The sequence below is a fragment of the Anoplophora glabripennis genome, unplaced genomic scaffold (assembly GCF_000390285.2).
Source record: "Anoplophora glabripennis isolate ALB-LARVAE unplaced genomic scaffold, Agla_2.0 scaffold299, whole genome shotgun sequence".
NCBI classification, from domain to species: Eukaryota; Metazoa; Arthropoda; class Insecta; order Coleoptera; family Cerambycidae; genus Anoplophora; species Anoplophora glabripennis.
In genome coordinates this window covers 252,268-275,554 of record NW_019417348.1, presented here as the reverse complement: position 1 = coordinate 275,554, position 23,287 = coordinate 252,268, and the positions used below count along the sequence as shown (strand labels likewise).

The 23,287-nt window shown below is 37.8% G+C and overlaps 2 protein-coding genes across 4 annotated transcripts in view; both read left to right on the top strand.

The window, feature by feature from the left end:
• The window catches only part of LOC108908449 (zinc finger protein 99-like), an 89,086-nt gene extending 77,801 nt beyond the window's left edge, over positions 1 to 11,285 (top strand). For all 3 annotated transcript variants that reach the window (XM_018712486.1, XM_018712485.1, XM_018712487.2), the window contains exon 4: positions 7,421 to 11,285. In XM_018712486.1, coding sequence (XP_018568002.1) covers positions 7,421 to 10,736 — 3,316 coding nt within the window. In that variant the 3' untranslated portion in view covers positions 10,737 to 11,285. The remainder of the gene's footprint in view (positions 1 to 7,420) is intronic.
• On the top strand, positions 10,930 to 22,650 carry LOC111692281 (zinc finger protein 99-like). The gene is made up of 2 exons (XM_023456199.1): positions 10,930 to 10,994; positions 18,788 to 22,650. The coding sequence occupies exons 1-2, from the start codon at positions 10,963 to 10,965 to the stop codon at positions 22,101 to 22,103; spliced, it is 3,348 nt and encodes a 1,115-aa protein (XP_023311967.1). The 5' UTR covers positions 10,930 to 10,962; the 3' UTR covers positions 22,104 to 22,650.
• The last annotated feature ends 637 nt before the right edge of the window (positions 22,651 to 23,287 follow it).

Below are 23,287 nucleotides of genomic sequence, written 5' to 3'. Positions count from 1 at the left end.
ACCTTTTCAACTTCGAACATGTAATCAGATGTGTCAATTCAGTTATTTTAGAGTAATTACTCTTATCACTCTAATAAACAATCAAAACAATCATTAATAGCGTTACCGAAAAGCAGCAGAAGAGGGAGCAGGGAGAGTGAGTGAGTAAATGAAATGAACCAATGAACCTACACCTACAGAATCCACAGATTACATCTAGAGTAAATCTGAGAAATTGATATTCATTTGTTTAAATATGTGTACTATGGTCAGGATAGCCAACCACAAAAATAAATAATTTCACCCACAGATGTCACTGCTTGTTAATATTTATTTAACCCTAGAACACTAATATGATTTATTATTACGTTATTACTAAAGTCTCGTAAATATTACGACCATAGACAGATCATGTTCAAATTTTATTTATAAAAATTTACAAAAAATAAGGCACATTCAAAGTAGATAGTAATATATAATAATGCATAAAAATATAATATAAAACTATTCCGAAGAGCATACGGTGCAAAAATTGCCTCGATGTTCTCCGCAGATGGCGCGTTTGCAGTGCTCACAATAATTGGTTGTCATTCTTTGTAGACGACTAGGGCAGTAAAAACAAATTGTCCGTTTTCGTTCTAAGGGTTGATGATTTTCCTTGGTTTCTTGAATATTTAGAATTCCACAGATATATTGGCGAATGGTGCGCCGTAAATTTGGGATTGTCAATCTTTGTCTCATTCAAGGTTCANGAATTTACTCTACCAGAGTTTTCTCTGACAATTTATTTTATTATTCTTCAATAATTGGTTTAAATCTTCAATGGCTATATTCGTATTTATACCAGCATTTATCCTATGACAATGAATCCACATCATTCTTCGCTTTGAAAATGGTAATTAGAAACAAAAACAAAAAACAATTTTATCATGTGTTTTGTGTTTTTGGAATGTAAAGAAACTTTTGCAAATATTTTAAATACTCGTTTTCTCTTTCTTCTCCAAGTGCTTAAAATAATTTTCCTTCAACTCCATTGTTTTGTATCAACCTCCTTTAAAATATGTCTCATTTTCGTCTTCATTTCTTGTCTATTTTCTGGTTTCCTTAATTTTGACCTTCCTTGGATGTTCCAGTTTTTTGTAATAAGCCACGTGCATAGTAATCTTCTGGGCGTTCGTTCTGTCTGTATAACCTCGGTCCAAACATTGCAATATTTTATGTCAACTTCACTCATTATGTATTAGGCCTCGACATTTTCTCTTAATCTCGAATTTAATGCACTAAAAAAATGTCTTGAAGTATTTGATCTAATCTATTTGAAAGTAACAAATGCGACAGGGAAATCCATATGTATTTTCATCTTTTACTAAAACTACTGTTAAGTCCCAATGTCTTCTATTTGTCCCATGGGTTCAAAGACTGTTTTATTTTTTTCGTAATTGTTTCACTGTCGATATAGGGTAAGGTCGACATTGCTCAATACTTGCGAATTTTCTTCATTTATTTCCAAAAACGCAGTCTTGTGGATATTTTTTACGTGGCTAAGCAGGTTTGATGTATTGCCGCAAGATTCAATAGTTTTTTGGCAAATTTAGCATTTTACAAAGTTTTTATTTCCAACAATTTTACTGAAAAACTTCCACACATTACTTTTCTTTGGAGGCGCCATCTTGTAATCAAAGAGGAGAACACATGAATTCATATGCTTATTTTTTCCATAATTTTATTACATCACTTTTGATGACGTACGATCAACATTTAAATACCTACATCAATAATGATTGAACAATTGAGTTAATTTTTTTACAAGTTAAAAAACTAAATGATAGCATTTGTAATAATAAAATAGATATATTTATTATGAAATGTATAACCATAATGGGATAACCATCATTATGTTATAACCCCACTATAAAACTCTGTTTGTTTGCCACAAACGAGTAGAGGTTAGGTTCATAAACATAATAGAATTATAACATTACATACCTTTTCAATTTCGAACATGTAATCAGATGTTGTGTCAATTCAGTTATTTTAGAGTAATTACTCTTATCACTCTAATAAACAATCAAAACAATCACTAATAGCGTTACCGAAAAGCAGTAGAAGAGGGAGCAGGGGGAGTGAGTGAGTAAATGAAATGAACCAATGAACCTACACCTACAGAATCCACAGATTACATCTAGAGTAAATCTGAGAAATTCATATTCATTTGTTTAAATATGTGTACTATGGTCAGGATAGCCAACCACAAAAATAAATAATTTCACCCACAGATGTCACTGCTTGTTAATATTTATTTAACCCTAGAACACTAATATGATTTATTATTACGTTATTACTAAAGTCTCGTAAATATTACGACCATAGACAGATCATGTTCAAATTTTATTTATAAAAATTTACAAAAAATAAGGCACATTCAAAGTAGATAGTAATATATAATAATGCATAAAAATATAATATAAAACTATTCCGAAGAGCATACGGTGCAAAAATTGCCTCGATGTTCTCCGCAGATGGCGCGTTTGCAGTGCTCACAATAATTGGTTGTCATTCTTCGTAGACGACTAGGGCAGTAAAAACAAATTGTCCGTTTTCGTTCTAAGGGTTGATGATTTTCCTTGGTTTCTTGAATATTTAGAATCCCACAGATATATTGGCGAATGGTGCGCCGTAAATTTGGGATTGTCAATCTTTGTATCATCCAAAGTTCAACAAGGCTCTTGCTCAGTTCTAGCATAAAATGATGACGGGCAAGTGGTTTTTTATTTTCTCGGTATTTATTATAAATATATAAATGATCTTTTATTTCTACAATGTCATGTTTGCTCCCTGCTACAAAATATACGATATTTCGAGAAGCTGTTCTTTTCAAGATAGTTGGTAGTTTCGCAGACCACTTGTGACCATTTTTCCCCTCAAGTTTGTTTTTGTGGGGATAACAATATATTGGTTTTTACACTGCCTTTTTACTAACGGCTCATTATCATCAGACGAGCTTTCATTTGATGGTTCTTCCATGAGAGCTGGTTCGGGATGACGAATTTCTTCAACGGCATCCATACACATCTGTTCTGATTGAAGTAGAGCATTGCCATCATCACCATGAATATCATCCACACTGCTGTCATCTTGCGCTTCTAAATTGTCCTCTTCCCAATCACTTCCACTATCTTGGTATGGTTCTTCATCATCATCTCCCCAATCCCCGTTCATAATTTTTTGTACTTCTTCCTGCAGCTCTTTTTCCGTCAACGTTTTGTTCGACATTTTTCTATAATATGTTTTTTTTAATAAAAGGGATATATAAAACCTGGATTTCTTACCCGAAACCACAAAGAGAAAGTCTACCACCTGTCTAAAATATACGAACGGAAATACTAAAGCGTCGTAAATTTTACGATGTGTAGCCAAAATAACGTAAAAGATGATGTAGTCTGGAATAACTGTTCACACCGACTTCAACTATAAGACTAATTAGGAAGCTACTAGGAACGGCACGACTGAGATCGTTTCGAAAGTAAACGAATTCTAGCAGAATTGGTCGGCCGTCGTCAATTTTACGACCTATTAGTATTCTAGGGTTAAAATTGAAATCTTTAAGTAATGTTAAAATTTACTTTGGTTTTTATTGTAATTATTAATCGGAGTTAGTTTTTTAATCGATTTGATGTTTCTATAAATAAAAACATCGAATCAATCCGATAAGGTAAACATAGAGTAAATTCGATATATCGATGTTAAGTGAATATCCCTACTGTTGACAGTTTTGGTCAGCACAAGTAAGGTCAAAATTAAGCCGAATTTGAAGTTCTGCCTTAATGAGATCCATAGACATTCTGTTTCTTTCTTTACTGAATAGATTTGTTAAAAGATTAAACACGCGCTCGCGATAAGCATTACTAACAGGTATTGATAAAAAGAAAGAAATTAGTTTCTTTAAATTTACAGTCATTATTCTTTTCGTTTCTAAAAAGGAGCGCCCAAATATTATCTATGAGTTCCTTTGGCAGTGCATTATATACTTCTCAAACAAACTTAATCTGAATATAGTTTATATTCATCTATAGCATCTGAAATGTGTAGAACTGTAGGCAATTCAGACAGCTCTTCCCATGTTAATTGTAAATCTTTCAGTTTAACAGGTTCGCTGGGTTACCTGATATTTGCGTTTTGCAATGGGAGCGATACGGGTCTATAGAATCCCGTACTCGTGCTTGTCATCCAGCAATATGGGTTACATAATGTCCCGTACCTGTTGAATTAAAAAGTAGCCTCTATTAGGGCCATCTGTCAGTCAATGGCAAAATTAGTTCTAGAATTCTATACACAAACATTTGTTTGCTATTCAGCTGTAATAGCCTGGGATATATTTAACCAATATTGCCAGGACAGGAACAATAAAAACGTAAATTATCTGCACACAAATATATTTGTAAAATACCTTTATTTTTATTACTATTATGATAATGATAATACTTATTATGGAAAATAAATGGAGGGTTAAACAGAATATACACGTACATGAAAATAATTATTCATTTCTTTTACTTTCGTGGCTTACATCGAAGCAGCCTAAACAATATGCGGGTTTTCCATCGCATTCTTTGCAATATGTGGTTATTTTCTTGACTTTATTGTTAGCTTCTCTATTACTTATTGTTTGCCGTATTATTTTATAGCAACCGGTACACTTACACCTCTTGTTTTCCGGCCCAACTTCTGTTAGATATGAATCCTTTTCTAATGGATCTAATCTTGGTCGAAGCAGGACAAATGAGGCTTCTCTAAAATATAAAATAGCCATTTTATTTTTATTAGTTGAAAACTTCATGTTGTATAAAATCCATGCATTCGTTAATACACCTCCAAATATAATTTCCATGGCAACCTTACGATACCATTTTTTCCCCTTCCTCAAGACGGTTTAGTAGCGAGTCATTTGATCGCTAAAAATAATTAATAAGAAGCAAAATACATACAATGGACAATATAATTACCTATAATCTACTCCTTTTTTTTGCCTGGTTGTAGTCAATTATACATTGTGGTTTTTTGTCAGGCTCGCCATTTTTAATTTTTCCTGTTTCGACAAGGGCATCATCGTGTTTTTCACAAGTAGTATCATTAGTACCGGTCTCTTATCAACCCATTTTATTATTTTTATGCATATTATCATTTTTTGTTTATCCAATAACTTGTCCGTTTTTGATTTTTAACTGACTGTTTGTTCGGATAGTCCTTTTCTGCAAATATGTCCCTTCTCAAATAGGCAACTAACTTATAAGCAAGCCTCTGGAGCACATTGTGCTTCTCAACTTCCAATTGCAATCAGTATTACTCAAATGAGTTCATTTTGTTGAAACTTAAACTAGCTAGCTAATGGTACTCTCGAGCATGCTCATTCATACTTAGTTGTGCACATCAAATCATTCTTATACTCGCGTAGTTGTTCAGTCCGGACCATCTGTCATGATCACCCAGGGTTTCAGGTTATCCACGTCGGTCACCGAAACAGATTTCTTGGTGCCTCTTAGGTCCTCTATAACATCTATCGTTTGGGAGAACCTTTCCAACGCGAAAAGTCCCTTTATATAACGGATCCAGCTTACGACTTGACTCCTCAACACTATTTTGTTTGGGCTTGCATCTTTTTCCATCGAAAGATTTCTTTTGCTTTTGTTGCTTGTCTGTTACGTTTCCGCTCGAAGAGTTTCTAAATCGGCACGACCGAACGTATCAGACACGGCGTTTATAATTTAAGCGTCAGCCCAATGTTTTAAATTTATCCCCATCAATATTTCATAGGTTGATTTTCCTGTGGTTTTATTCTTCAGTTGTACCTCTGTAAGTAGAAGGTCCAACTGCTGCTGCATCGTCAAAGGTATCAATCCTAACCCCGTCTAAATTTGTCGCAATTTCACTCATTGTAAACAGGCGTTGTGTACACACTGTAAAAACCACCTGAACTTGAACACTCACGCTCGAAAGTAATTGGGGATGTACTCGGCATCGATCCATATATCTCTTCTAAGTTTGATAGTTCCATTGATTGCATTTAGAACCGCTTTTTGTACATGCTCGTCATTAACCGTAGCTTCCCGCATTTTTTTTGTATGTTCTATCTGTAAATAAGGAATTATAATTAGTGTTACATTTAACTATACGAAGAGGAGCACATTTGAACATAGCATTCAACTTGGGGCATTTATCTAGGCGGGACATATTTGAACATACAAACCTGCCCCCTTTGTTTTGATCAAATCTGCCCCTTGGAAATTCGAGAGATAAATATTTTATTACAAACAAAAACATATGAAACAACCGGCAAGCAAAAACTACCATGCGAATGAAAAACTAATAAGAACTAAATATGTTGGGGCCCAAATAGCCCAAGTTGATTATATGCTTAAAAGAATAAAAAAAATATATCACCAAAATTTGATGCAATTGATTTTCTTTCTTGTCAAGAGTAATAGGGAAGGAAAAAATGGAATGCGTTCGATAAATTGCTATTTGTGGTTCACTTAAAGAATTAATCACACAAAGTTATTAATTTTAATATAGCGAAATATTTAATAAATGCTACGGGTGCGAGAACTGAACTACCTACTATTATTTTATACAGGCCGATTCAGTCATAATGTCATTAATTTCAAACACGTATTTGGAAGGCCTAATGAAGACAGAATATCGAAAATTATTGACCAAGTCGAACACCATTTGTACCACCAGATTGCATCTTATAGATTATTCTCTGAAACAACGCCGATGAATGAAGGGCAGCCGCAAATACTCGTAATGTCTGTTCGGTGTTATAAATGCCGTTTTGTCTAGCGAATGCGAATGCATGGGAACTCCTAGTAACGCCTGTACTTTATCCCTTCCGTATTAGATCTCTTTCCTACTGATCTTGTGTCCCAAGTATTCAGTGTTACTTTGTAGGAAAGAGTATTTAGCCATCTTGAACTTCACGACCACCTACCATCAAGTCGTCAATGCGTATCACCATATTGCATCTTATAGATGACTCTCTGGAACAACGCCGATGAATTAGAGAAGCCGAAAGACATCCGCAGATACTCGTAATATTCGTCCGCTGTTATACTGCCGTTTTGTCTACCGAATCCGAATACATGGGAAAACTGAGAAACCTTGCGCTAAGTCAATTTGTGCTGAAAACGTTCTTATTTGCCAACATATCAAATTAATCAGATAACAGAGGGAGCGGACACCTATCTTTTACCATAATAGTATTTAATGCCCTGCACTCAATGCACATTTTAAAGCCGCCAAAAAAACACGACGTTAAATATATGTAATTGGACATTTAAATATGAACTATTTATAATTTTAGTAGATAAAATATTATTTAACGACTACAAAATATTATCACTTACATAAATAGCTATTTATAGATATGTTTTCTATTTTGCAGCGCCACGTCAGTACCCTGCACGGACGTCTTGTTAGAGGAAAGCAACGATGTGTGGGACATCCTCAGAGAAGAAAGCCACAATTTTTCAGAAGAAGAAGGCAACTCACACAGAAAGAGAAGTAGCTCATCTTTAGACTTTTTACCTGTTTCAACAGCTATGAAGATCCGGTGCGGGTCGTGCAGGAAAATCGTGAAAAGCGGCCCTAACTTCATGCACTCGAAGATCTTCTTTCGAGACACAGTCCTCGACAACACCTCCTATAAGTGCGAGACTTGTAAACGCGAAACCGTTGACTCGCTCTACTCGCCTAACCTAACCTACAACAATCGTTTTGAAGCGGTGAAGTTCAAATGTAGTATATGTATGTATGAGACAAAATACCGCAGTGCTCTCAAGTCTCATATGTTGAAACATAAAGACAGGTCGGAAGTTAAAATGTATAAATGCGACTACTGTAACTATGAAACCAGACACAAAACGGCATTGAAACCCCACATTTTAAAACACCAGGATCCATCGCAAGTTGAGATGTTCCACTGCGACTCCTGCGAATATCAGACAAGATACAAACCTGCTCTGAAGTCTCATCTGCTCAACCACAAAGACCCGTCGGAGATCAACATGCATTCTTGCGACATGTGCGATTACAACACAAGGTTCAAAAGTTCCCTCAACTCGCATATGCTCAAGCATATGGACCCGTCGGAGATTCAGATGTTTAAATGCGAGATCTGCACCTATGAGACTAAACATAAAACGTCGTTAAAGTCTCATATGCTTAACCATAAAGATCCGTCAGAGGTGAAGATGCATAAATGCGAAGAGTGTGACTACAACACTAAGTTTAAGAGTTCCTTGAAGTCACACATGCTAAAGCACAAAGATTCTTCTGAAATTCACATGTATAAGTGCGACTCCTGCGAATATGAGACTAGACATAAAAGCGCGTTGGCGTCTCACAGTTTAAACCACAAAGACAACTCTGAGGTGCCACTTTATCTGTGCAACTTGTGCCCTTACGAGACCAAGCGAAGGGCCAACTACAAATTGCACATCATGACCCATAAAGACCCCTCAGAAATCCAAATGTACACATGCGAGACATGCGGATACAGCACCAAGTACAAAAGCGTCCTCAAATCTCACAAATTAATTCACCAGGATCCGTCAGAAGTGGAAATGTACCGGTGCCACCTGTGCGACTACGAAACCAGACGGAGGCAAAATATAAAAATGCACGTTCTGACACATATGGACCCCTCCGAAATTCCCATGTACACGTGCGACCACTGCGAGTACAAAACCAAGTACAAGAGTGCTCTCAAGTCGCATCTTCTAAACCACAAAGATCCCTCCGAAATACAAATGTTCAACTGCGAGAGCTGCGAGTACAAAACAAAGTACAAGTTCTCGCTCAAATCGCACATGCTGAGTCACAAATCCGCCTCAGAAGTACCCACGTTCACTTGCGAGTTGTGCCCGTATGAGACCAAGCGTAAAGCGAACTACCACTCGCACATTTTAATCCACAAAGACCCGTCTGAGGTCAAAATGTTCGAGTGCGACACGTGCGAGTACAAGACAAGGTACAGAAGCGCGCTCAGCTCGCACTTGCTCAGTCACAAAGATCGAACCGAGACGCAGATGTACAACTGCGATGAATGTCCGTACGAGACCAAGTACAAAGGCGCGCTTAGGACACACAAACTGAACCACAAAGATTCTTCGGAACTGAAAACATACTCGTGCACTTTGTGCACGTACGAGACGAAACGCAAGATGAACTTCCATGCTCACAGTTTGAGCCATAAGGATCCGTCGGAGGTTCAGATGCACGCTTGTGACACTTGCGAGTACAAAACTAGGTACAAAAGCGCGCTTAAATCTCACGCCTTGGCCCACAAAGATCCCTCGGAGATTGAAATGTACAAGTGCGAGTTCTGTGAGTATCAATCCAGGTACAAGAGTGCGATTAAGACACACGTTGTGAACCACAAACAACCCTCGGAGATTCAGATGTTCAAGTGCGAAAGCTGTGAGTATCAAACTAGGCATAAAGGTTCGCTCAAAGCGCATTTGTTGAAGCATAAAAGTCCCTCGGAAGTACCTATGTTCACTTGCGAATGTTGCCCGTACGAGACCAAGCGTAAGACCAGCTTCAAGTCGCACATGTTGATGCATATGGACCCCTCGCAGATACAAATGCACGCTTGCGACAAATGCGAGTACAAAACGAAATATAAAAGTGCCCTTAACTCGCACGTTTTATCCCACAAGGACCCGTCGGAGATAAAGATGCATACTTGCGAGGTCTGCCAATACACCACAAAGTATAAAGGAGCGTTAAAGTCGCACATGCTTAACCACAAAGATGCGTCCGAGGTCACGGTGTACACCTGCGAGTTTTGTACGTACGAGACGAGGCGTAAGACTAACTTTCACATACATTCACTGTCCCACAAGCAACCGTCAGAGATACAAATGCACTCGTGCGACGTATGCGAGTACAAAACAAAATACAAGAGCGCTCTGAACTCGCACGCCTTGTCCCACAAAGACCCCTCGGAGATACAGATGTTCAAATGTCACACTTGCGAGTACGAGACGCGGTACAAAAGCGCTTTAAAATCACACGTAGCGAACCACAAACCCAACGAAGGGCAGTCGTACAAATGCGACGGTTGCGAGTTCGAAACCAACAACAAATCTACGTTAAAATCGCATATTATCACACATAAAGATCCGTTGGAGGTGGTTATCTACACTTGCGACTCTTGCAGCTACGAGACGAAGCGCAAAACTAACTACCAATCGCATTTGTTGATACACAAGGATCCGGCAGACGTTAAGATGTACCAGTGCGACGAGTGCGACTACGCGACGAAATACAAGAGCTCCTTGAAGTCGCACGTGTTGAACCACAAGGACCCATCGGAGATCGAGATGTTTAAATGCGACATGTGCAGCTACGAATCGAGATTTAAGAGTAGCCTCAAGTCACACATTCTCAACCACAAAGATCCCTCGGAAATAGACATGTTCAAGTGCGACGAGTGCGACTACGAGACGAAGTATAAGCGCGCGTTGTCTTCGCACAAACTGAACCACATGGACCCGTCGCAGATTCCCATGTTCAAGTGCGCGTCTTGCGACTACGAGACCAAGTATAAGAACGCGTTGAAGTTACACGTGGCGCACCACAAGGATCCGTCGGAAGTGGAGATGCATTCGTGCGAAAAGTGCGATTATAAATCGAAGTACAAGTCGTGTCTGAAGTCGCACATGGCGAAGCACGAGGAGCTTTCCGTCATTTGAGTCGCTTTTACGTACGGCGGAGCTGCAATGCGATTGGAGAGGTGGAAGCCGGAGATGAAAAACGCTTTTTGTCTCTTTGTTTCCAGCGGTTTACCGAGATGGAACTGAAGATTAGGAGGAATTATACCCACGGAAAGGGAAGAGTAGTTCTTACTTAAAGTGTAAAGAACTGAAATTTACTTGTATAGAGAAGAATATCGTTAATGTGTAAATAGTTGACGCTTAAATGCTTGTATTACATGGAGAATTACGGCAGAGGTGGGTGAAGTAGATCTAAAAAAAAAAAGAAATGTATCTGGAATGATAGGGACTGTACATTGATTTATGTAGGGTGTTAGGTAAATAACTTTCGTAGAAGTAACAGTTGATTCTTTGCATCATTTTGAAGAAATTTGGACATGTTAAAACTTCAATGGCGCCCAACTGTAACTCCGATCGTCACATTTCGAACTTCGAACGGAACTGTAAAATTTGATATTAATTTTGCAAATAAAGTGTATATGATATTAAAATAGCTGTTTGCAGCAAAAACGTCGGTTAATTGAAAATGAAAATCTTACCCAACGTGGTATTGTCAAAAATTGCAATAATAACACACACAAAAAAAGTCTACTTTTCATGCGACATATGTTATTTATAGTATTTTTGCCTCCTGATCACGAATCCAGTGTCAGAATTGAGCACATTACATGAATTTCCTAACCTCAAAAAACAGGTCAAAATAGCAAAAATTCACGAAAAAGTGCTAGGAAAAGTACAATTTTTTTTCTCTTCAAATGTTCATTTATATGGTTAAGATCTCGCCGAACGTGAATTCGCCGTCAGAATTGATGGTTCTTTTTCTAACATAAAAAAACGGGTAGGATATAACGAATTTTAAAAAAATAACAGATTTGAGCCAAATTTAGTATCCGGGGTTTTTCGGGGTCGCTGATCACGGATCCGAGGTGAGTTTTGCAAAATTCAAAATGTCGGATCCAAGATGGTCGACCAAANATTTAAAATTGAAATCCTTAAGTAATGTTAAAATTTACTTTGGTTTTTATTGTAATTATTAATCAGAGTTAGTTTTTTAATCGATTTGATGTTTCTATAAATAAAAACATCGAATCAATCCGATATATTGTAAGGCAAACATAGAGTAAATTCGATATATCGATGTTAAGTGAATATCCCTACTGTTGACAGTTTTGGTCAGCACAAGTAAGGTCAAAATTAAGCCGAATTTGAAGTTCTGCCTTAATGAGATCCATAGACATTATGTTTCTTTCTTTACTGAATAGATTTGTTAAAAGATTAAACACGCGCTCGCGATAAGCATTACTAACAGGTATTGATAAAAAGAAAGAAATTAGTTTCTTTAAATTTACAGTCATTATTCTTTTCGTTTCTAAAAAGGAGCGCCCAAATATTATCGATGAGTTCCTTTGGCAGTGCATTATATACTTCTCAAACAAACGTAATCTGAATATAGTTTATCTTCATCTATAGCATCTGAAATGTGTAGAACTGTAGGCAATTCAGACAGCCCTTTCCATGTTAATTATAAATCTGTCAGTTTAACAGGTTCGCTGGGTTACCTGATATTTGCGTTTTGCAATGGGAGCGATACGGGTCTATAGAATCCCGTACTCGTGCTTGTCATCCAGCAATATGGGTTACATAATGTCCCGTACCTGTTGAATTAAAAAGTAGCCTCTATTAGGGCCATCTGTCAGTCAATGGCAAAATTAGTTCTAGAATTCTATACACAAACATTTGTTTGCTATTCAGCTGTAATAGCCTGGGATATATTTAACCAATATTGCCAGGACAGGAACAATAAAAACGTAAATAATCTGCACACAAATATATTTGTAAAATACCTTTATTTTTATTACTATTATGATAATGATAATACTTATTATGGAAAATAAATGGAGGGTTAAACAGAATATACACGTACATGAAAATAATTATTCATTTCTTTTACTTTCGTGGCTTACATCGAAGCAGCCTAAACAATATGCGGGTTTTCCATCGCATTCTTTGCAATATGTGGTTATTTTCTTGACTTTATTGTTAGCTTCTCTATTACTTATTGTTTGCCGTATTATTTTATAGCAACCGGTACACTTACACCTCTTGTTTTCCGGCCCAACTTCTGTTAGATATGAATCCTTTTCTAATGGATCTAATCTTGGTCGAGGCGGGACAAATGAGGCTTCTCTAAAATATAAAATAGCCATTTTATTTTTATTAGTTGAAAACTTCATGTTATATAAAATCCATGCATTCGTTAATACACCTCCAAATATAATTTCCATGGCAACCTTACGATACCATTTTTTCCCCTTCCTCAAGACGGTTTAGTAGCGAGTCATTTGATCGCTAAAAATAATTAATAAGAAGCAAAATACATACAATGGACAATATAATTACCTATAATCTACTCCTTTTTTTTGCCTGGTTGTAGTCAATTATACATTGTGGTTTTTTGTCAGGCTCGCCATTTTTAATTTTTCCTGTTTCGACAAGGGCATCATAGTGTTTTTCACAAGTAGTATCATTAGTACCGGTCTCTTATCAACCCATTTTATTATTTTTATGCATATTATCATTTTTTGTTTATCCAATAACTTGTCCGTTTTTGATTTTTAACTGACTGTTTGTTCGGATAGTCCTTTTCTGCAAATATGTCCCTTTTCAAATAGGCAACTAACTTATAAGCAAGCCTCTGGAGCACATTATGCTTCTCAACTTCCAATTGCAATCAGTATTACTCAAATGAGTTCATTTTGTTGAAGCTTAAACTAGCTAGTTAATGGTACTCTCGAGCATGCTCATTCATACTTAGTTGTGCACAACAAATCATTCTTATACTCGCGTAGTTGTTCAGTCCGGACCATCTGTCATGATCACCCAGGGTTTCAGGTTATCCACGTCGGTCACCGAAACAGATTTCTTGGTGCCTCTTAGGTCCTCTATAACATCTATCGTTTGGGAGAACCTTTCCAACGCGAAAAGTCCCTTTATATAACGGATCCAGCTTACGACTTGACTCCTCAACACTATTTTGTTTGGGCTTGCATATTTTTCCATCGAAAGATTTCTTTTGCTTTTGTTGCTTGTCTGTTACGTTTCCGCTCGAAGAGTTTCTAAATCGGCACGACCGAACGTATCAGACACGGCGTTTATAATTTAAGCGTCAGCCCAATGTTTTAAATTTATCCCCATCAATATTTCATAGGTTGATTTTCCTGTGGTTTTATTCTTCAGTTGTACCTCTGTAAGTAGAAGGTCCAACTGCTGCTGCATCGTCAAAGGTATCACTCCTAATCCCGTCTAAATTTGTCGCAATTTCACTCATTGTAAACAGGCGTTGTGTACACACTGTAAAAACCACCTGAACTTGAACACTCACGCTCGAAAGTAATTGGGGATGTACTCGGCATCGATCCATATATCTCTTCTAAGTTTGATAGTTCCATTGATTGCATTTAGAACCGCTTTTTGTACATGCTCGTCATTAACCGTAGCTTCCCGCATTTTTTTTGTATGTTCTATCTGTAAATAAGGAATTATAATTAGTGTTACATTTAACTATACGAAGAGGAGCACATTTGAACATAGCATTCAACTTGGGGCATTTATCTAGGCGGGACATATTTGAACATACAAACCTGCCCCCTTTGTTTTGATCAAATCTGCCCCTTGGAAATTCGAGAGATAAATATTTTATTACAAACAAAAACATATGAAACAACCGGCAAGCAAAAACTACCATGCGAATGAAAAACTAATAAGAACTAAATATGTTGGGGCCCAAATAGCCCAAGTTGATTATATGCTTAAAAGAATAAAAAAAATATATCACCAAAATTTGATGCAATTGATTTTCTTTCTTGTCAAGAGTAATAGGGAAGGAAAAAATGGAATGCGTTCGATAAATTGCTATTTGTGGTTCACTTAAAGAATTAATCACACAAAGTTATTAATTTTAATATAGCGAAATATTTAATAAATGCTACGGGTGCGAGAACTGAACTACCTACTATTATTTTATACAGGCCGATTCAGTCATAATGTCATTAATTTCAAACACGTATTTGGAAGGCCTAATGAAGACAGAATATCGAAAATTATTGACCAAGTCGAACACCATTTGTACCACCAGATTGCATCTTATAGATTATTCTCTGAAACAACGCCGATGAATGAAGGGCAGCCGCAAATACTCGTAATGTCTGTTCGGTGTTATAAATGCCGTTTTGTCTAGCGAATGCGAATGCATGGGAACTCCTAGTAACGCCTGTACTTTATCCCTTCCGTATTAGATCTCTTTCCTACTGATCTTGTGTCCCAAGTATTCAGTGTTACTTTGTAGGAAAGAGTATTTAGCCATCTTGAACTTCACGACCACCTACCATCAAGTCGTCAATGCGTATCACCATATTGCATCTTGTAGATGACTTTCTGGAACAACGCCGATGAATTAGAGAAGCCGAAAGGCATCCGCAGATACTCGTAATATTCGTCCGCTGTTATACTGCCGTTTTGTCTACCGAATCTAAATACATGGGAACTTTGGGAAACCTTGCGCTGTCAATTTGTGCTAAAAACGTTCTTATTTGCCAACATATCAAATTGATCAGATATCAGAGGAAGCGGACACCTATCTTTTACCATAATAGTATTTAATGCCCTGCACTCAATGCACATTTTAATCTCGCCAAAAAGAACACGACGTTAAATATATCGATGGTGTCCTGACAATATCTCCTATCTGAAAATTTGTCATTTTACAGGTTATCAAGAAAAAACACATAGGAGATATTAGTATTGATTTTATTTGAGATAGGTGGTTTTGTTAGGTTAGGCTAATTTTCTAAGTGTGTCCCCAGGAAGATTCGAGTTAGATAGGTGGAATTACTCTATAATAACTATCAAGTTTAAAAGTTATAATTTTATTACAAATATTAGAAAGTAAATAAACAAAATAAAAATATATATTCTGCTTACACATAAACATAAAATCAAACAAAATTCCTTTAAATATAAATAAACTTCAGTCTTTTTCATTTTTTGGTAAATTATCATAGAACGTATGGCAGTCTTCCGGAATTACTGACTTTAATTCTTGTAGGTGTTTCCACTTTGAGTAAGACAGTTTTAATATTGATTTATGCAATTGTGGGTAACTGCAATCACTGACAGTAATACTTTTCGGTCTTATGGGCAACTCTCGCCATTCGTCATCAAAATCAAGCTTATATCGAATAATACCGTCGGGACTGTATGACAAGGCTTTTATGTCGGTTACAGTTGGATCGTTCTTGCATCGTCCTGGCCTAATCGAGTGATATCTCATGCCTTTCTTTTTCGCAAAGTTTTTAAAAAAAGGACGTTTCAATACTCAAGTTTCATATGGCATCGGCTTTTTTCGTGCTTCCATAGTGGCTCTAACATAATCAGCTGGTAAATATATATCTTTGCTTTTGAGTTTTCGTTCTATTAGAGCGTGGACACTGTCGCATTCCATTTGTGTGTGCCCACGCTCTAAAAATTTTTGAAAGATCTCTACGTCATGTTTCATAGAAAAATTTAATAAAGCATTTGCGAGAATGTTATTCCTATTTTGATAGGTACATCCGTCTGAATATATTACAATTGGTACCTTTTTACTGACGCAGTATTTTTCTAGATGCTCTAGTATGATGGAAGTGAAAGTAGAAGCTTGAAGATCCGAATCGACTTCCGTGAACCAATAACAAACTACTTCATGAGACTCCAAGTTATACACGGTAAAATTGTAACAGCATAGTTTGGTTTTAAAAAAAATTGCGCTAGCATTTACATTTGGACTCACTTTAACAGCCTGAAGATCCATCGTTAAAGTAATGCAGATATTTTCTTGGGCATGAATTTTATCTATTTCTTTTTCATCACGAGCCCTATCTTTTTTACCTATGTGTAAACTCCACTCTTCAGGGGATACGTTGCCAACATTATACGCAGCACACGTGTCACATTGATCTTTCTTTTTTTGATTAATAGAAATATTTTTTTCTTGCAGCTTCTTAGTGAAAACCTGTCTGGATAAAGGTGTTCGATCCTGTTCTTGGCAGTAGCTTCTGTAATGATTTAGAAGATCCTGCATTGATACAAAAATTGGTTCTAAGTACAACTTGGAAGTATCTTTTCTTGAGTAATGGGAAGGTAATTTTGGTAGTTTGTCTATAAATGTATTTAAAAATCTAGGTCATAAGTTTTGGCAGATAATGGCAGTTTTCTTTTAGAACGGGCAATTTCTTGTAGAGGAATAATGTTGTAAGTGCTCTGGTTCACCCAGGATTGGACGGTAAAAGGTCTTAGCCCTAATGTATTAAGAAACATAGTGCAACAGACTACTTTTTTTGTCATAACCTTTCATGGGCAAAGTGTAGACAAATGTACCTTCACACCTAGAATTTCCTTCAGTGGTTTTACGTTTGGGGTTAACTCGTGACACATGTGATGCTACAAAATTTTTTTTTGATCCCAACTCGTCTCAGACCAGAAATGATCAAAAAGTTCTCTTCGATGAGTTTCGGAAAAATCTGAACAGAATCTATTTTTAGAACGAGCACAATTTCTAGATTGGCAAGTAGGGCCTAATTTCCGAGGTTCTCTTATCGTATTGTGGTGCACAGTACCATCTCTTCGAGTATATCCCAGATATTGCTTTCCTTCCATGCGAAGTTTTTTATTAGCGTTTTTTTTCCAGGTGTCGGAATTTGTTAGCTTTCTTCTTTTCCGTTGATTTTCTCCATCTTCTGAGTCAGTTTCGATATGGTTATCTAGAATTTGACTTTCTTCTTGTTCAGCAGATTGTAAAATAAAGGTGGCGCTTTTTTCGTATTCTTCTGCTGCAGTTTCATTTAAGTTTGATACATCATTCAAACCATCATGGTCCGTTATTGCATTAGTTGAAAATTGTATAGCTACATCTGGGGATTCAGAACTTTCTATTCCGGTTTCATTTTGGTTCGTTGTGTTATTAAACAAAGTATCATCGACCAGTGGATCAGTGTCAAAATCTGTAAGTGGGTTGTCACTAGACTTGGATTGGTTTTCGTAATCTGTAGTTGTTAATGGAGTTAACGAAATATTTTGCAAAATTGTTATTTTAGGGTGCTCTATGGTTGGTATAACACTGCAGAAATTAACTGACCCATCGTTTTTTACAGTCGTTGGGTGACTATACATCATGTCTTGTGATAAGGTGTTAATATCAACATCATTTTCCAGATTATTGAAAACATTGTTCTCATCAAAAATTATTGGAAGTTCTTCTATATTAATGTTACTAGTCTCTTCAAAAATATTCTGCTCTTGTGAAACACTACTCAAGGCGAGATTGAGAATTATTTTTGATCTATCAGACATTGTAGGTATACATGGATTTTACCTGTAACCAAATTTATAATGAGATTATACTTTTAAAATAGGTACCGTAATCACGTGGAGTTTCGCACGTTTAGCAAAAACAAATTTAGAAAAGAGGCAGTCTGATTATGTTATATAACTTTATGAACATATAAAATGTTACTAATTAAATTCTAATAAGCTTACAACAAAACAAATACAACTAGTTTTATGCTTCATATTATGTTGTTGATTAGAATATTAGACTTATACTAAGTAAAAACTACTGTTTTATTAAAACAACTCACCTGCCATGAAACCTCTTATGCTGTTATAAGGCGCGCTTGTAGATAGGAGATATTTTTTAAGGTTATGTAGGCAATTCAGTTAGGAGATATTACTTTACACAATTTGAATACTAATACTGTAATGCTGCAGTTGGGTGGAGTTCCTGGCTTACGTATAACGATGCATTTGTTTATTTGGCGCTAAATTTGAAATTTCAGAAAATTTGCAGATAGATATTGTCAGGACACCATCGATATGTAATTGGACATTTAAACATGAACTATTTATAATTTTAGTAGATAAAATATTATTTAACGACTACAAAATATTATCACTTACATAAATAGCTATTTATAGATATGTTTTCTATTTTGCAGCGCCACGTCAGTACCCTGCACGGACGTCTTGTTAGAGGAAAGCAACGATGTGTGGGACATCCTCAGAGAAGAGAGCCACAATTTTTCAGAAGAAGAAGGCAACTCACACAGAAAGAGAAGTAGCTCATCTTTAGACTTTTTACCTGTTTCAACAGCTATGAAGATCCGGTGCGGGTCGTGCAGGAAAATCGTGAAAAGCGGCCCTAACTTCATGCACTCGAAGATCTTCTTTCGAGACACAGTCCTCGACAACACCTCCTATAAGTGCGAGACTTGTAAACGCGAAACCGTTGACTCGCTCTACTCGCCTAACCTAACCTATAACAATCGTTTTGAAGCGGTGAAGTTCAAATGTAGTATATGTATGTATGAGACAAAATACCGCAGTGCTCTCAAGTCTCATATGTTGAAACATAAAGACAGGTCGGAAGTTAAAATGTATAAATGCGACTACTGTAACTATGAAACCAGACACAAAACGGCATTGAAACCCCACATTTTGAAACACCAGGATCCATCGCAAGTTGAGATGTTCCACTGCGACTCCTGCGAATATCAGACAAGATACAAACCTGCTCTGAAGTCTCATCTGCTCAACCACAAAGACCCGTCGGAGATCAACATGCATTCTTGCGACATGTGCGATTACAACACAAGGTTCAAAAGTTCCCTCAACTCGCATATGCTCAAGCATATGGACCCGTCGGAGATTCAGATGTTTAAATGCGAGATCTGCACCTATGAGACTAAACATAAAACGTCGTTAAAGTCTCATATGCTTAACCATAAAGATCCGTCAGAGGTGAAGATGCATAAATGCGAAGAGTGTGACTACAACACTAAGTTTAAGAGTTCCTTGAAGTCACACATGCTAAAGCACAAAGATTCTTCTGAAATTCACATGTATAAGTGCGACTCCTGCGAATATGAGACTAGACATAAAAGCGCGTTGGCGTCTCACAGTTTAAACCACAAAGACAACTCTGAGGTGCCACTTTATCTGTGCAACTTGTGCCCTTACGAGACCAAGCGAAGGGCCAACTACAAATTGCACATCATGACCCATAAAGACCCCTCAGAAATCCAAATGTACACATGCGAGACATGCGGATACAGCACCAAGTACAAAAGCGTCCTCAAATCTCACAAATTAATTCACCAGGATCCGTCAGAAGTGGAAATGTACCGGTGCCACCTGTGCGACTACGAAACCAGACGGAGGCAAAATATAAAAATGCACGTTCTGACACATATGGACCCCTCCGAAATTCCCATGTACACGTGCGACCACTGCGAGTACAAAACCAAGTACAAGAGTGCTCTCAAGTCGCATCTTCTAAACCACAAAGATCCCTCCGAAATACAAATGTTCAACTGCGAGAGCTGCGAGTACAAAACAAAGTACAAGTTCTCGCTCAAATCGCACATGCTGAGTCACAAATCCGCCTCAGAAGTACCCACGTTCACTTGCGAGTTGTGCCCGTATGAGACCAAGCGTAAAGCGAACTACCACTCGCACATTTTAATCCACAAAGACCCGTCTGAGGTCAAAATGTTCGAGTGCGACACGTGCGAGTACAAGACAAGGTACAGAAGCGCGCTCAGCTCGCACTTGCTCAGTCACAAAGATCGAACCGAGACGCAGATGTACAACTGCGATGAATGTCCGTACGAGACCAAGTACAAAGGCGCGCTTAGGACACACAAACTGAACCACAAAGATTCTTCGGAACTGAAAACATACTCGTGCACTTTGTGCACGTACGAGACGAAACGTAAGATGAACTTCCATGCTCACAGTTTGAGCCATAAGGATCCGTCGGAGGTTCAGATGCACGCTTGTGACACTTGCGAGTACAAAACTAGGTACAAAAGCGCGCTTAAATCTCACGCCTTGGCCCACAAAGATCCCTCGGAGATTGAAATGTACAAGTGCGAGTTCTGTGAGTATCAATCCAGGTATAAGAGTGCGATTAAGACACACGTTGTGAACCACAAACAACCCTCGGAGATTCAGATGTTCAAGTGTGAAAGCTGCGAGTATCAAACTAGGCATAAAGGTTCGCTCAAAGCGCATTTGTTGAAGCATAAAAGTCCCTCGGAAGTACCTATGTTCACTTGCGAATGTTGCCCGTACGAGACCAAGCGTAAGACCAGCTTCAAGTCGCACATGTTGATGCATATGGACCCCTCGCAGATACAAATGCACGCTTGCGACAAATGCGAGTACAAAACGAAATATAAAAGTGCCCTTAACTCGCACGTTTTATCCCACAAGGACCCGTCGGAGATAAAGATGCATACTTGCGAGGTCTGCCAATACACCACAAAGTATAAAGGAGCGTTAAAGTCGCACATGCTTAACCACAAAGATGCGTCCGAGGTCACGGTGTACACCTGCGAGTTTTGTACGTACGAGACGAGGCGTAAGACTAACTTTCACATACATTCACTGTCCCACAAGCAACCGTCAGAGATACAAATGCACTCGTGCGACGTATGCGAGTACAAAACAAAATACAAGAGCGCTCTGAACTCGCACGCCTTGTCCCACAAAGACCCCTCGGAGATACAGATGTTCAAATGTCACACTTGCGAGTACGAGACGCGGTACAAAAGCGCCTTAAAATCACACGTAGCGAACCACAAACCCAACGAAGGGCAGTCGTACAAATGCGACGGTTGCGAGTTCGAAACCAACAACAAATCTACGTTAAAATCGCATATTATCACACATAAAGATCCGTTGGAGGTGGTTATCTACACTTGCGACTCTTGCAGCTACGAAACGAAGCGCAAAACTAACTACCAATCGCATTTGTTGATACACAAGGATCCGGCAGACGTTAAGATGTACCAGTGCGACGAGTGCGACTACGCGACGAAATACAAGAGCTCCTTGAAGTCGCACGTGTTGAACCACAAGGACCCATCGGAGATCGAGATGTTTAAATGCGACATGTGCAGCTACGAATCGAGATTTAAGAGTAGCCTCAAGTCACACATTCTCAACCACAAAGATCCCTCGGAAATAGACATGTTCAAGTGCGACGAGTGCGACTACGAGACGAAGTATAAGCGCGCGTTGTCTTCGCACAAACTGAACCACATGGACCCGTCGCAGATTCCCATGTTCAAGTGCGCGTCTTGCGACTACGAGACCAAGTATAAGAACGCGTTGAAGTTACACGTGGCGCACCACAAGGATCCGTCGGAAGTGGAGATGCATTCGTGCGAAAAGTGCGATTATAAATCGAAGTACAAGTCGTGTCTGAAGTCGCACATGGCGAAGCACGAGGAGCTTTCCGTCATTTGAGTCGCTTTTACGTACGGCGGAGCTGCAATGCGATTGGAGAGGTGGAAGCCGGAGATGAAAAACGCTTTTTGTCTCTTTGTTTCCAGCGGTTTACCGAGATGGAACTGAAGATTAGGAGGAATTATACCCACGGAAAGGGAAGAGTAGTTCTTACTTAAAGTGTAAAGAACTGAAATTTACTTGTATAGAGAAGAATATCGTTAATGTGTAAATAGTTGACGCTTAAATGCTTGTATTACATGGAGAATTACGGCAGAGGTGGGTGAAGTAGATCTAAAAAAAAAGAAATGTATCTGGAATGATAGGGACTGTACATTGATTTATGTAGGGTGTTAGGTAAATAACTTTCGTAGAAGTAACAGTTGATTCTTTGCATCATTTTGAAGAAATTTGGACATGTTAAAACTTCAATGGCGCCCAACTGTAACTCCGATCGTCACATTTCGAACTTCGAACGGAACTGTAAAATTTGATATTAATTTTGCAAATAAAGTGTATATGATATTAAAATAGCTGTTTGCAGCAAAAACGTCGGTTAATTGAAAATGAAAATCTTACCCAACGTGGTATTGTCAAAAATTGCAATAATAACACACACAAAAAAAGTCTACTTTTCATGCGACATATGTTATTTATAGTATTTTTGCCTCCTGATCACGAATCCAGTGTCAGAATTGAGCACATTACATGAATTTCCTAACCTCAAAAAACAGGTCAAAATAGCAAAATTTCACGAAAAAGTGCTAGGAAAAGTACAATTTTTTTTCTCTTCAAATGTTCATTTATATGGTTAAGATCTCGCCGAACGTGAATTCGCCGTCAGAATTGATGGTTCTTTTTCTAACATAAAAAAACGGGTAGGATATAACGAATTTTAAAAAAATAACAGATTTGAGCCAAATTTAGTATCCGGGGTTTTTCGGGGTCGCTGATCACGGATCCGAGGTGAGTTTTGCAAAATTCAAAATGTCGGATCCAAGATGGTCGACCAAAATTTCAAAAAATAATCCATTCGCGCTAAATTTGGTATACGGGGATTTTAGGGGTCGCTGATCATGGATTCGAGATCAATTTTGCAAAACTCAAGATGACGGATCAAAGACGGACGAACAATTTTTTTAAAAACATTTTTGTCAAATTCGGTATACGGGGGTTTTCGGAGTCGCTGATTACGGATCCGAGGT

Excerpts from the sequence above, each read along its gene's own strand:
- LOC111692281 (XM_023456199.1), top strand. The coding sequence starts at position 10,963 with ATGCTTGTATTACATGGAGAATTACGGCAGAG. Across the intron at positions 10,995-18,787 it reads CATGGAGAATTACGGCAGAG|CGCCACGTCAGTACCCTGCA; the intron begins GTGGGTGAAGTA and ends TCTATTTTGCAG.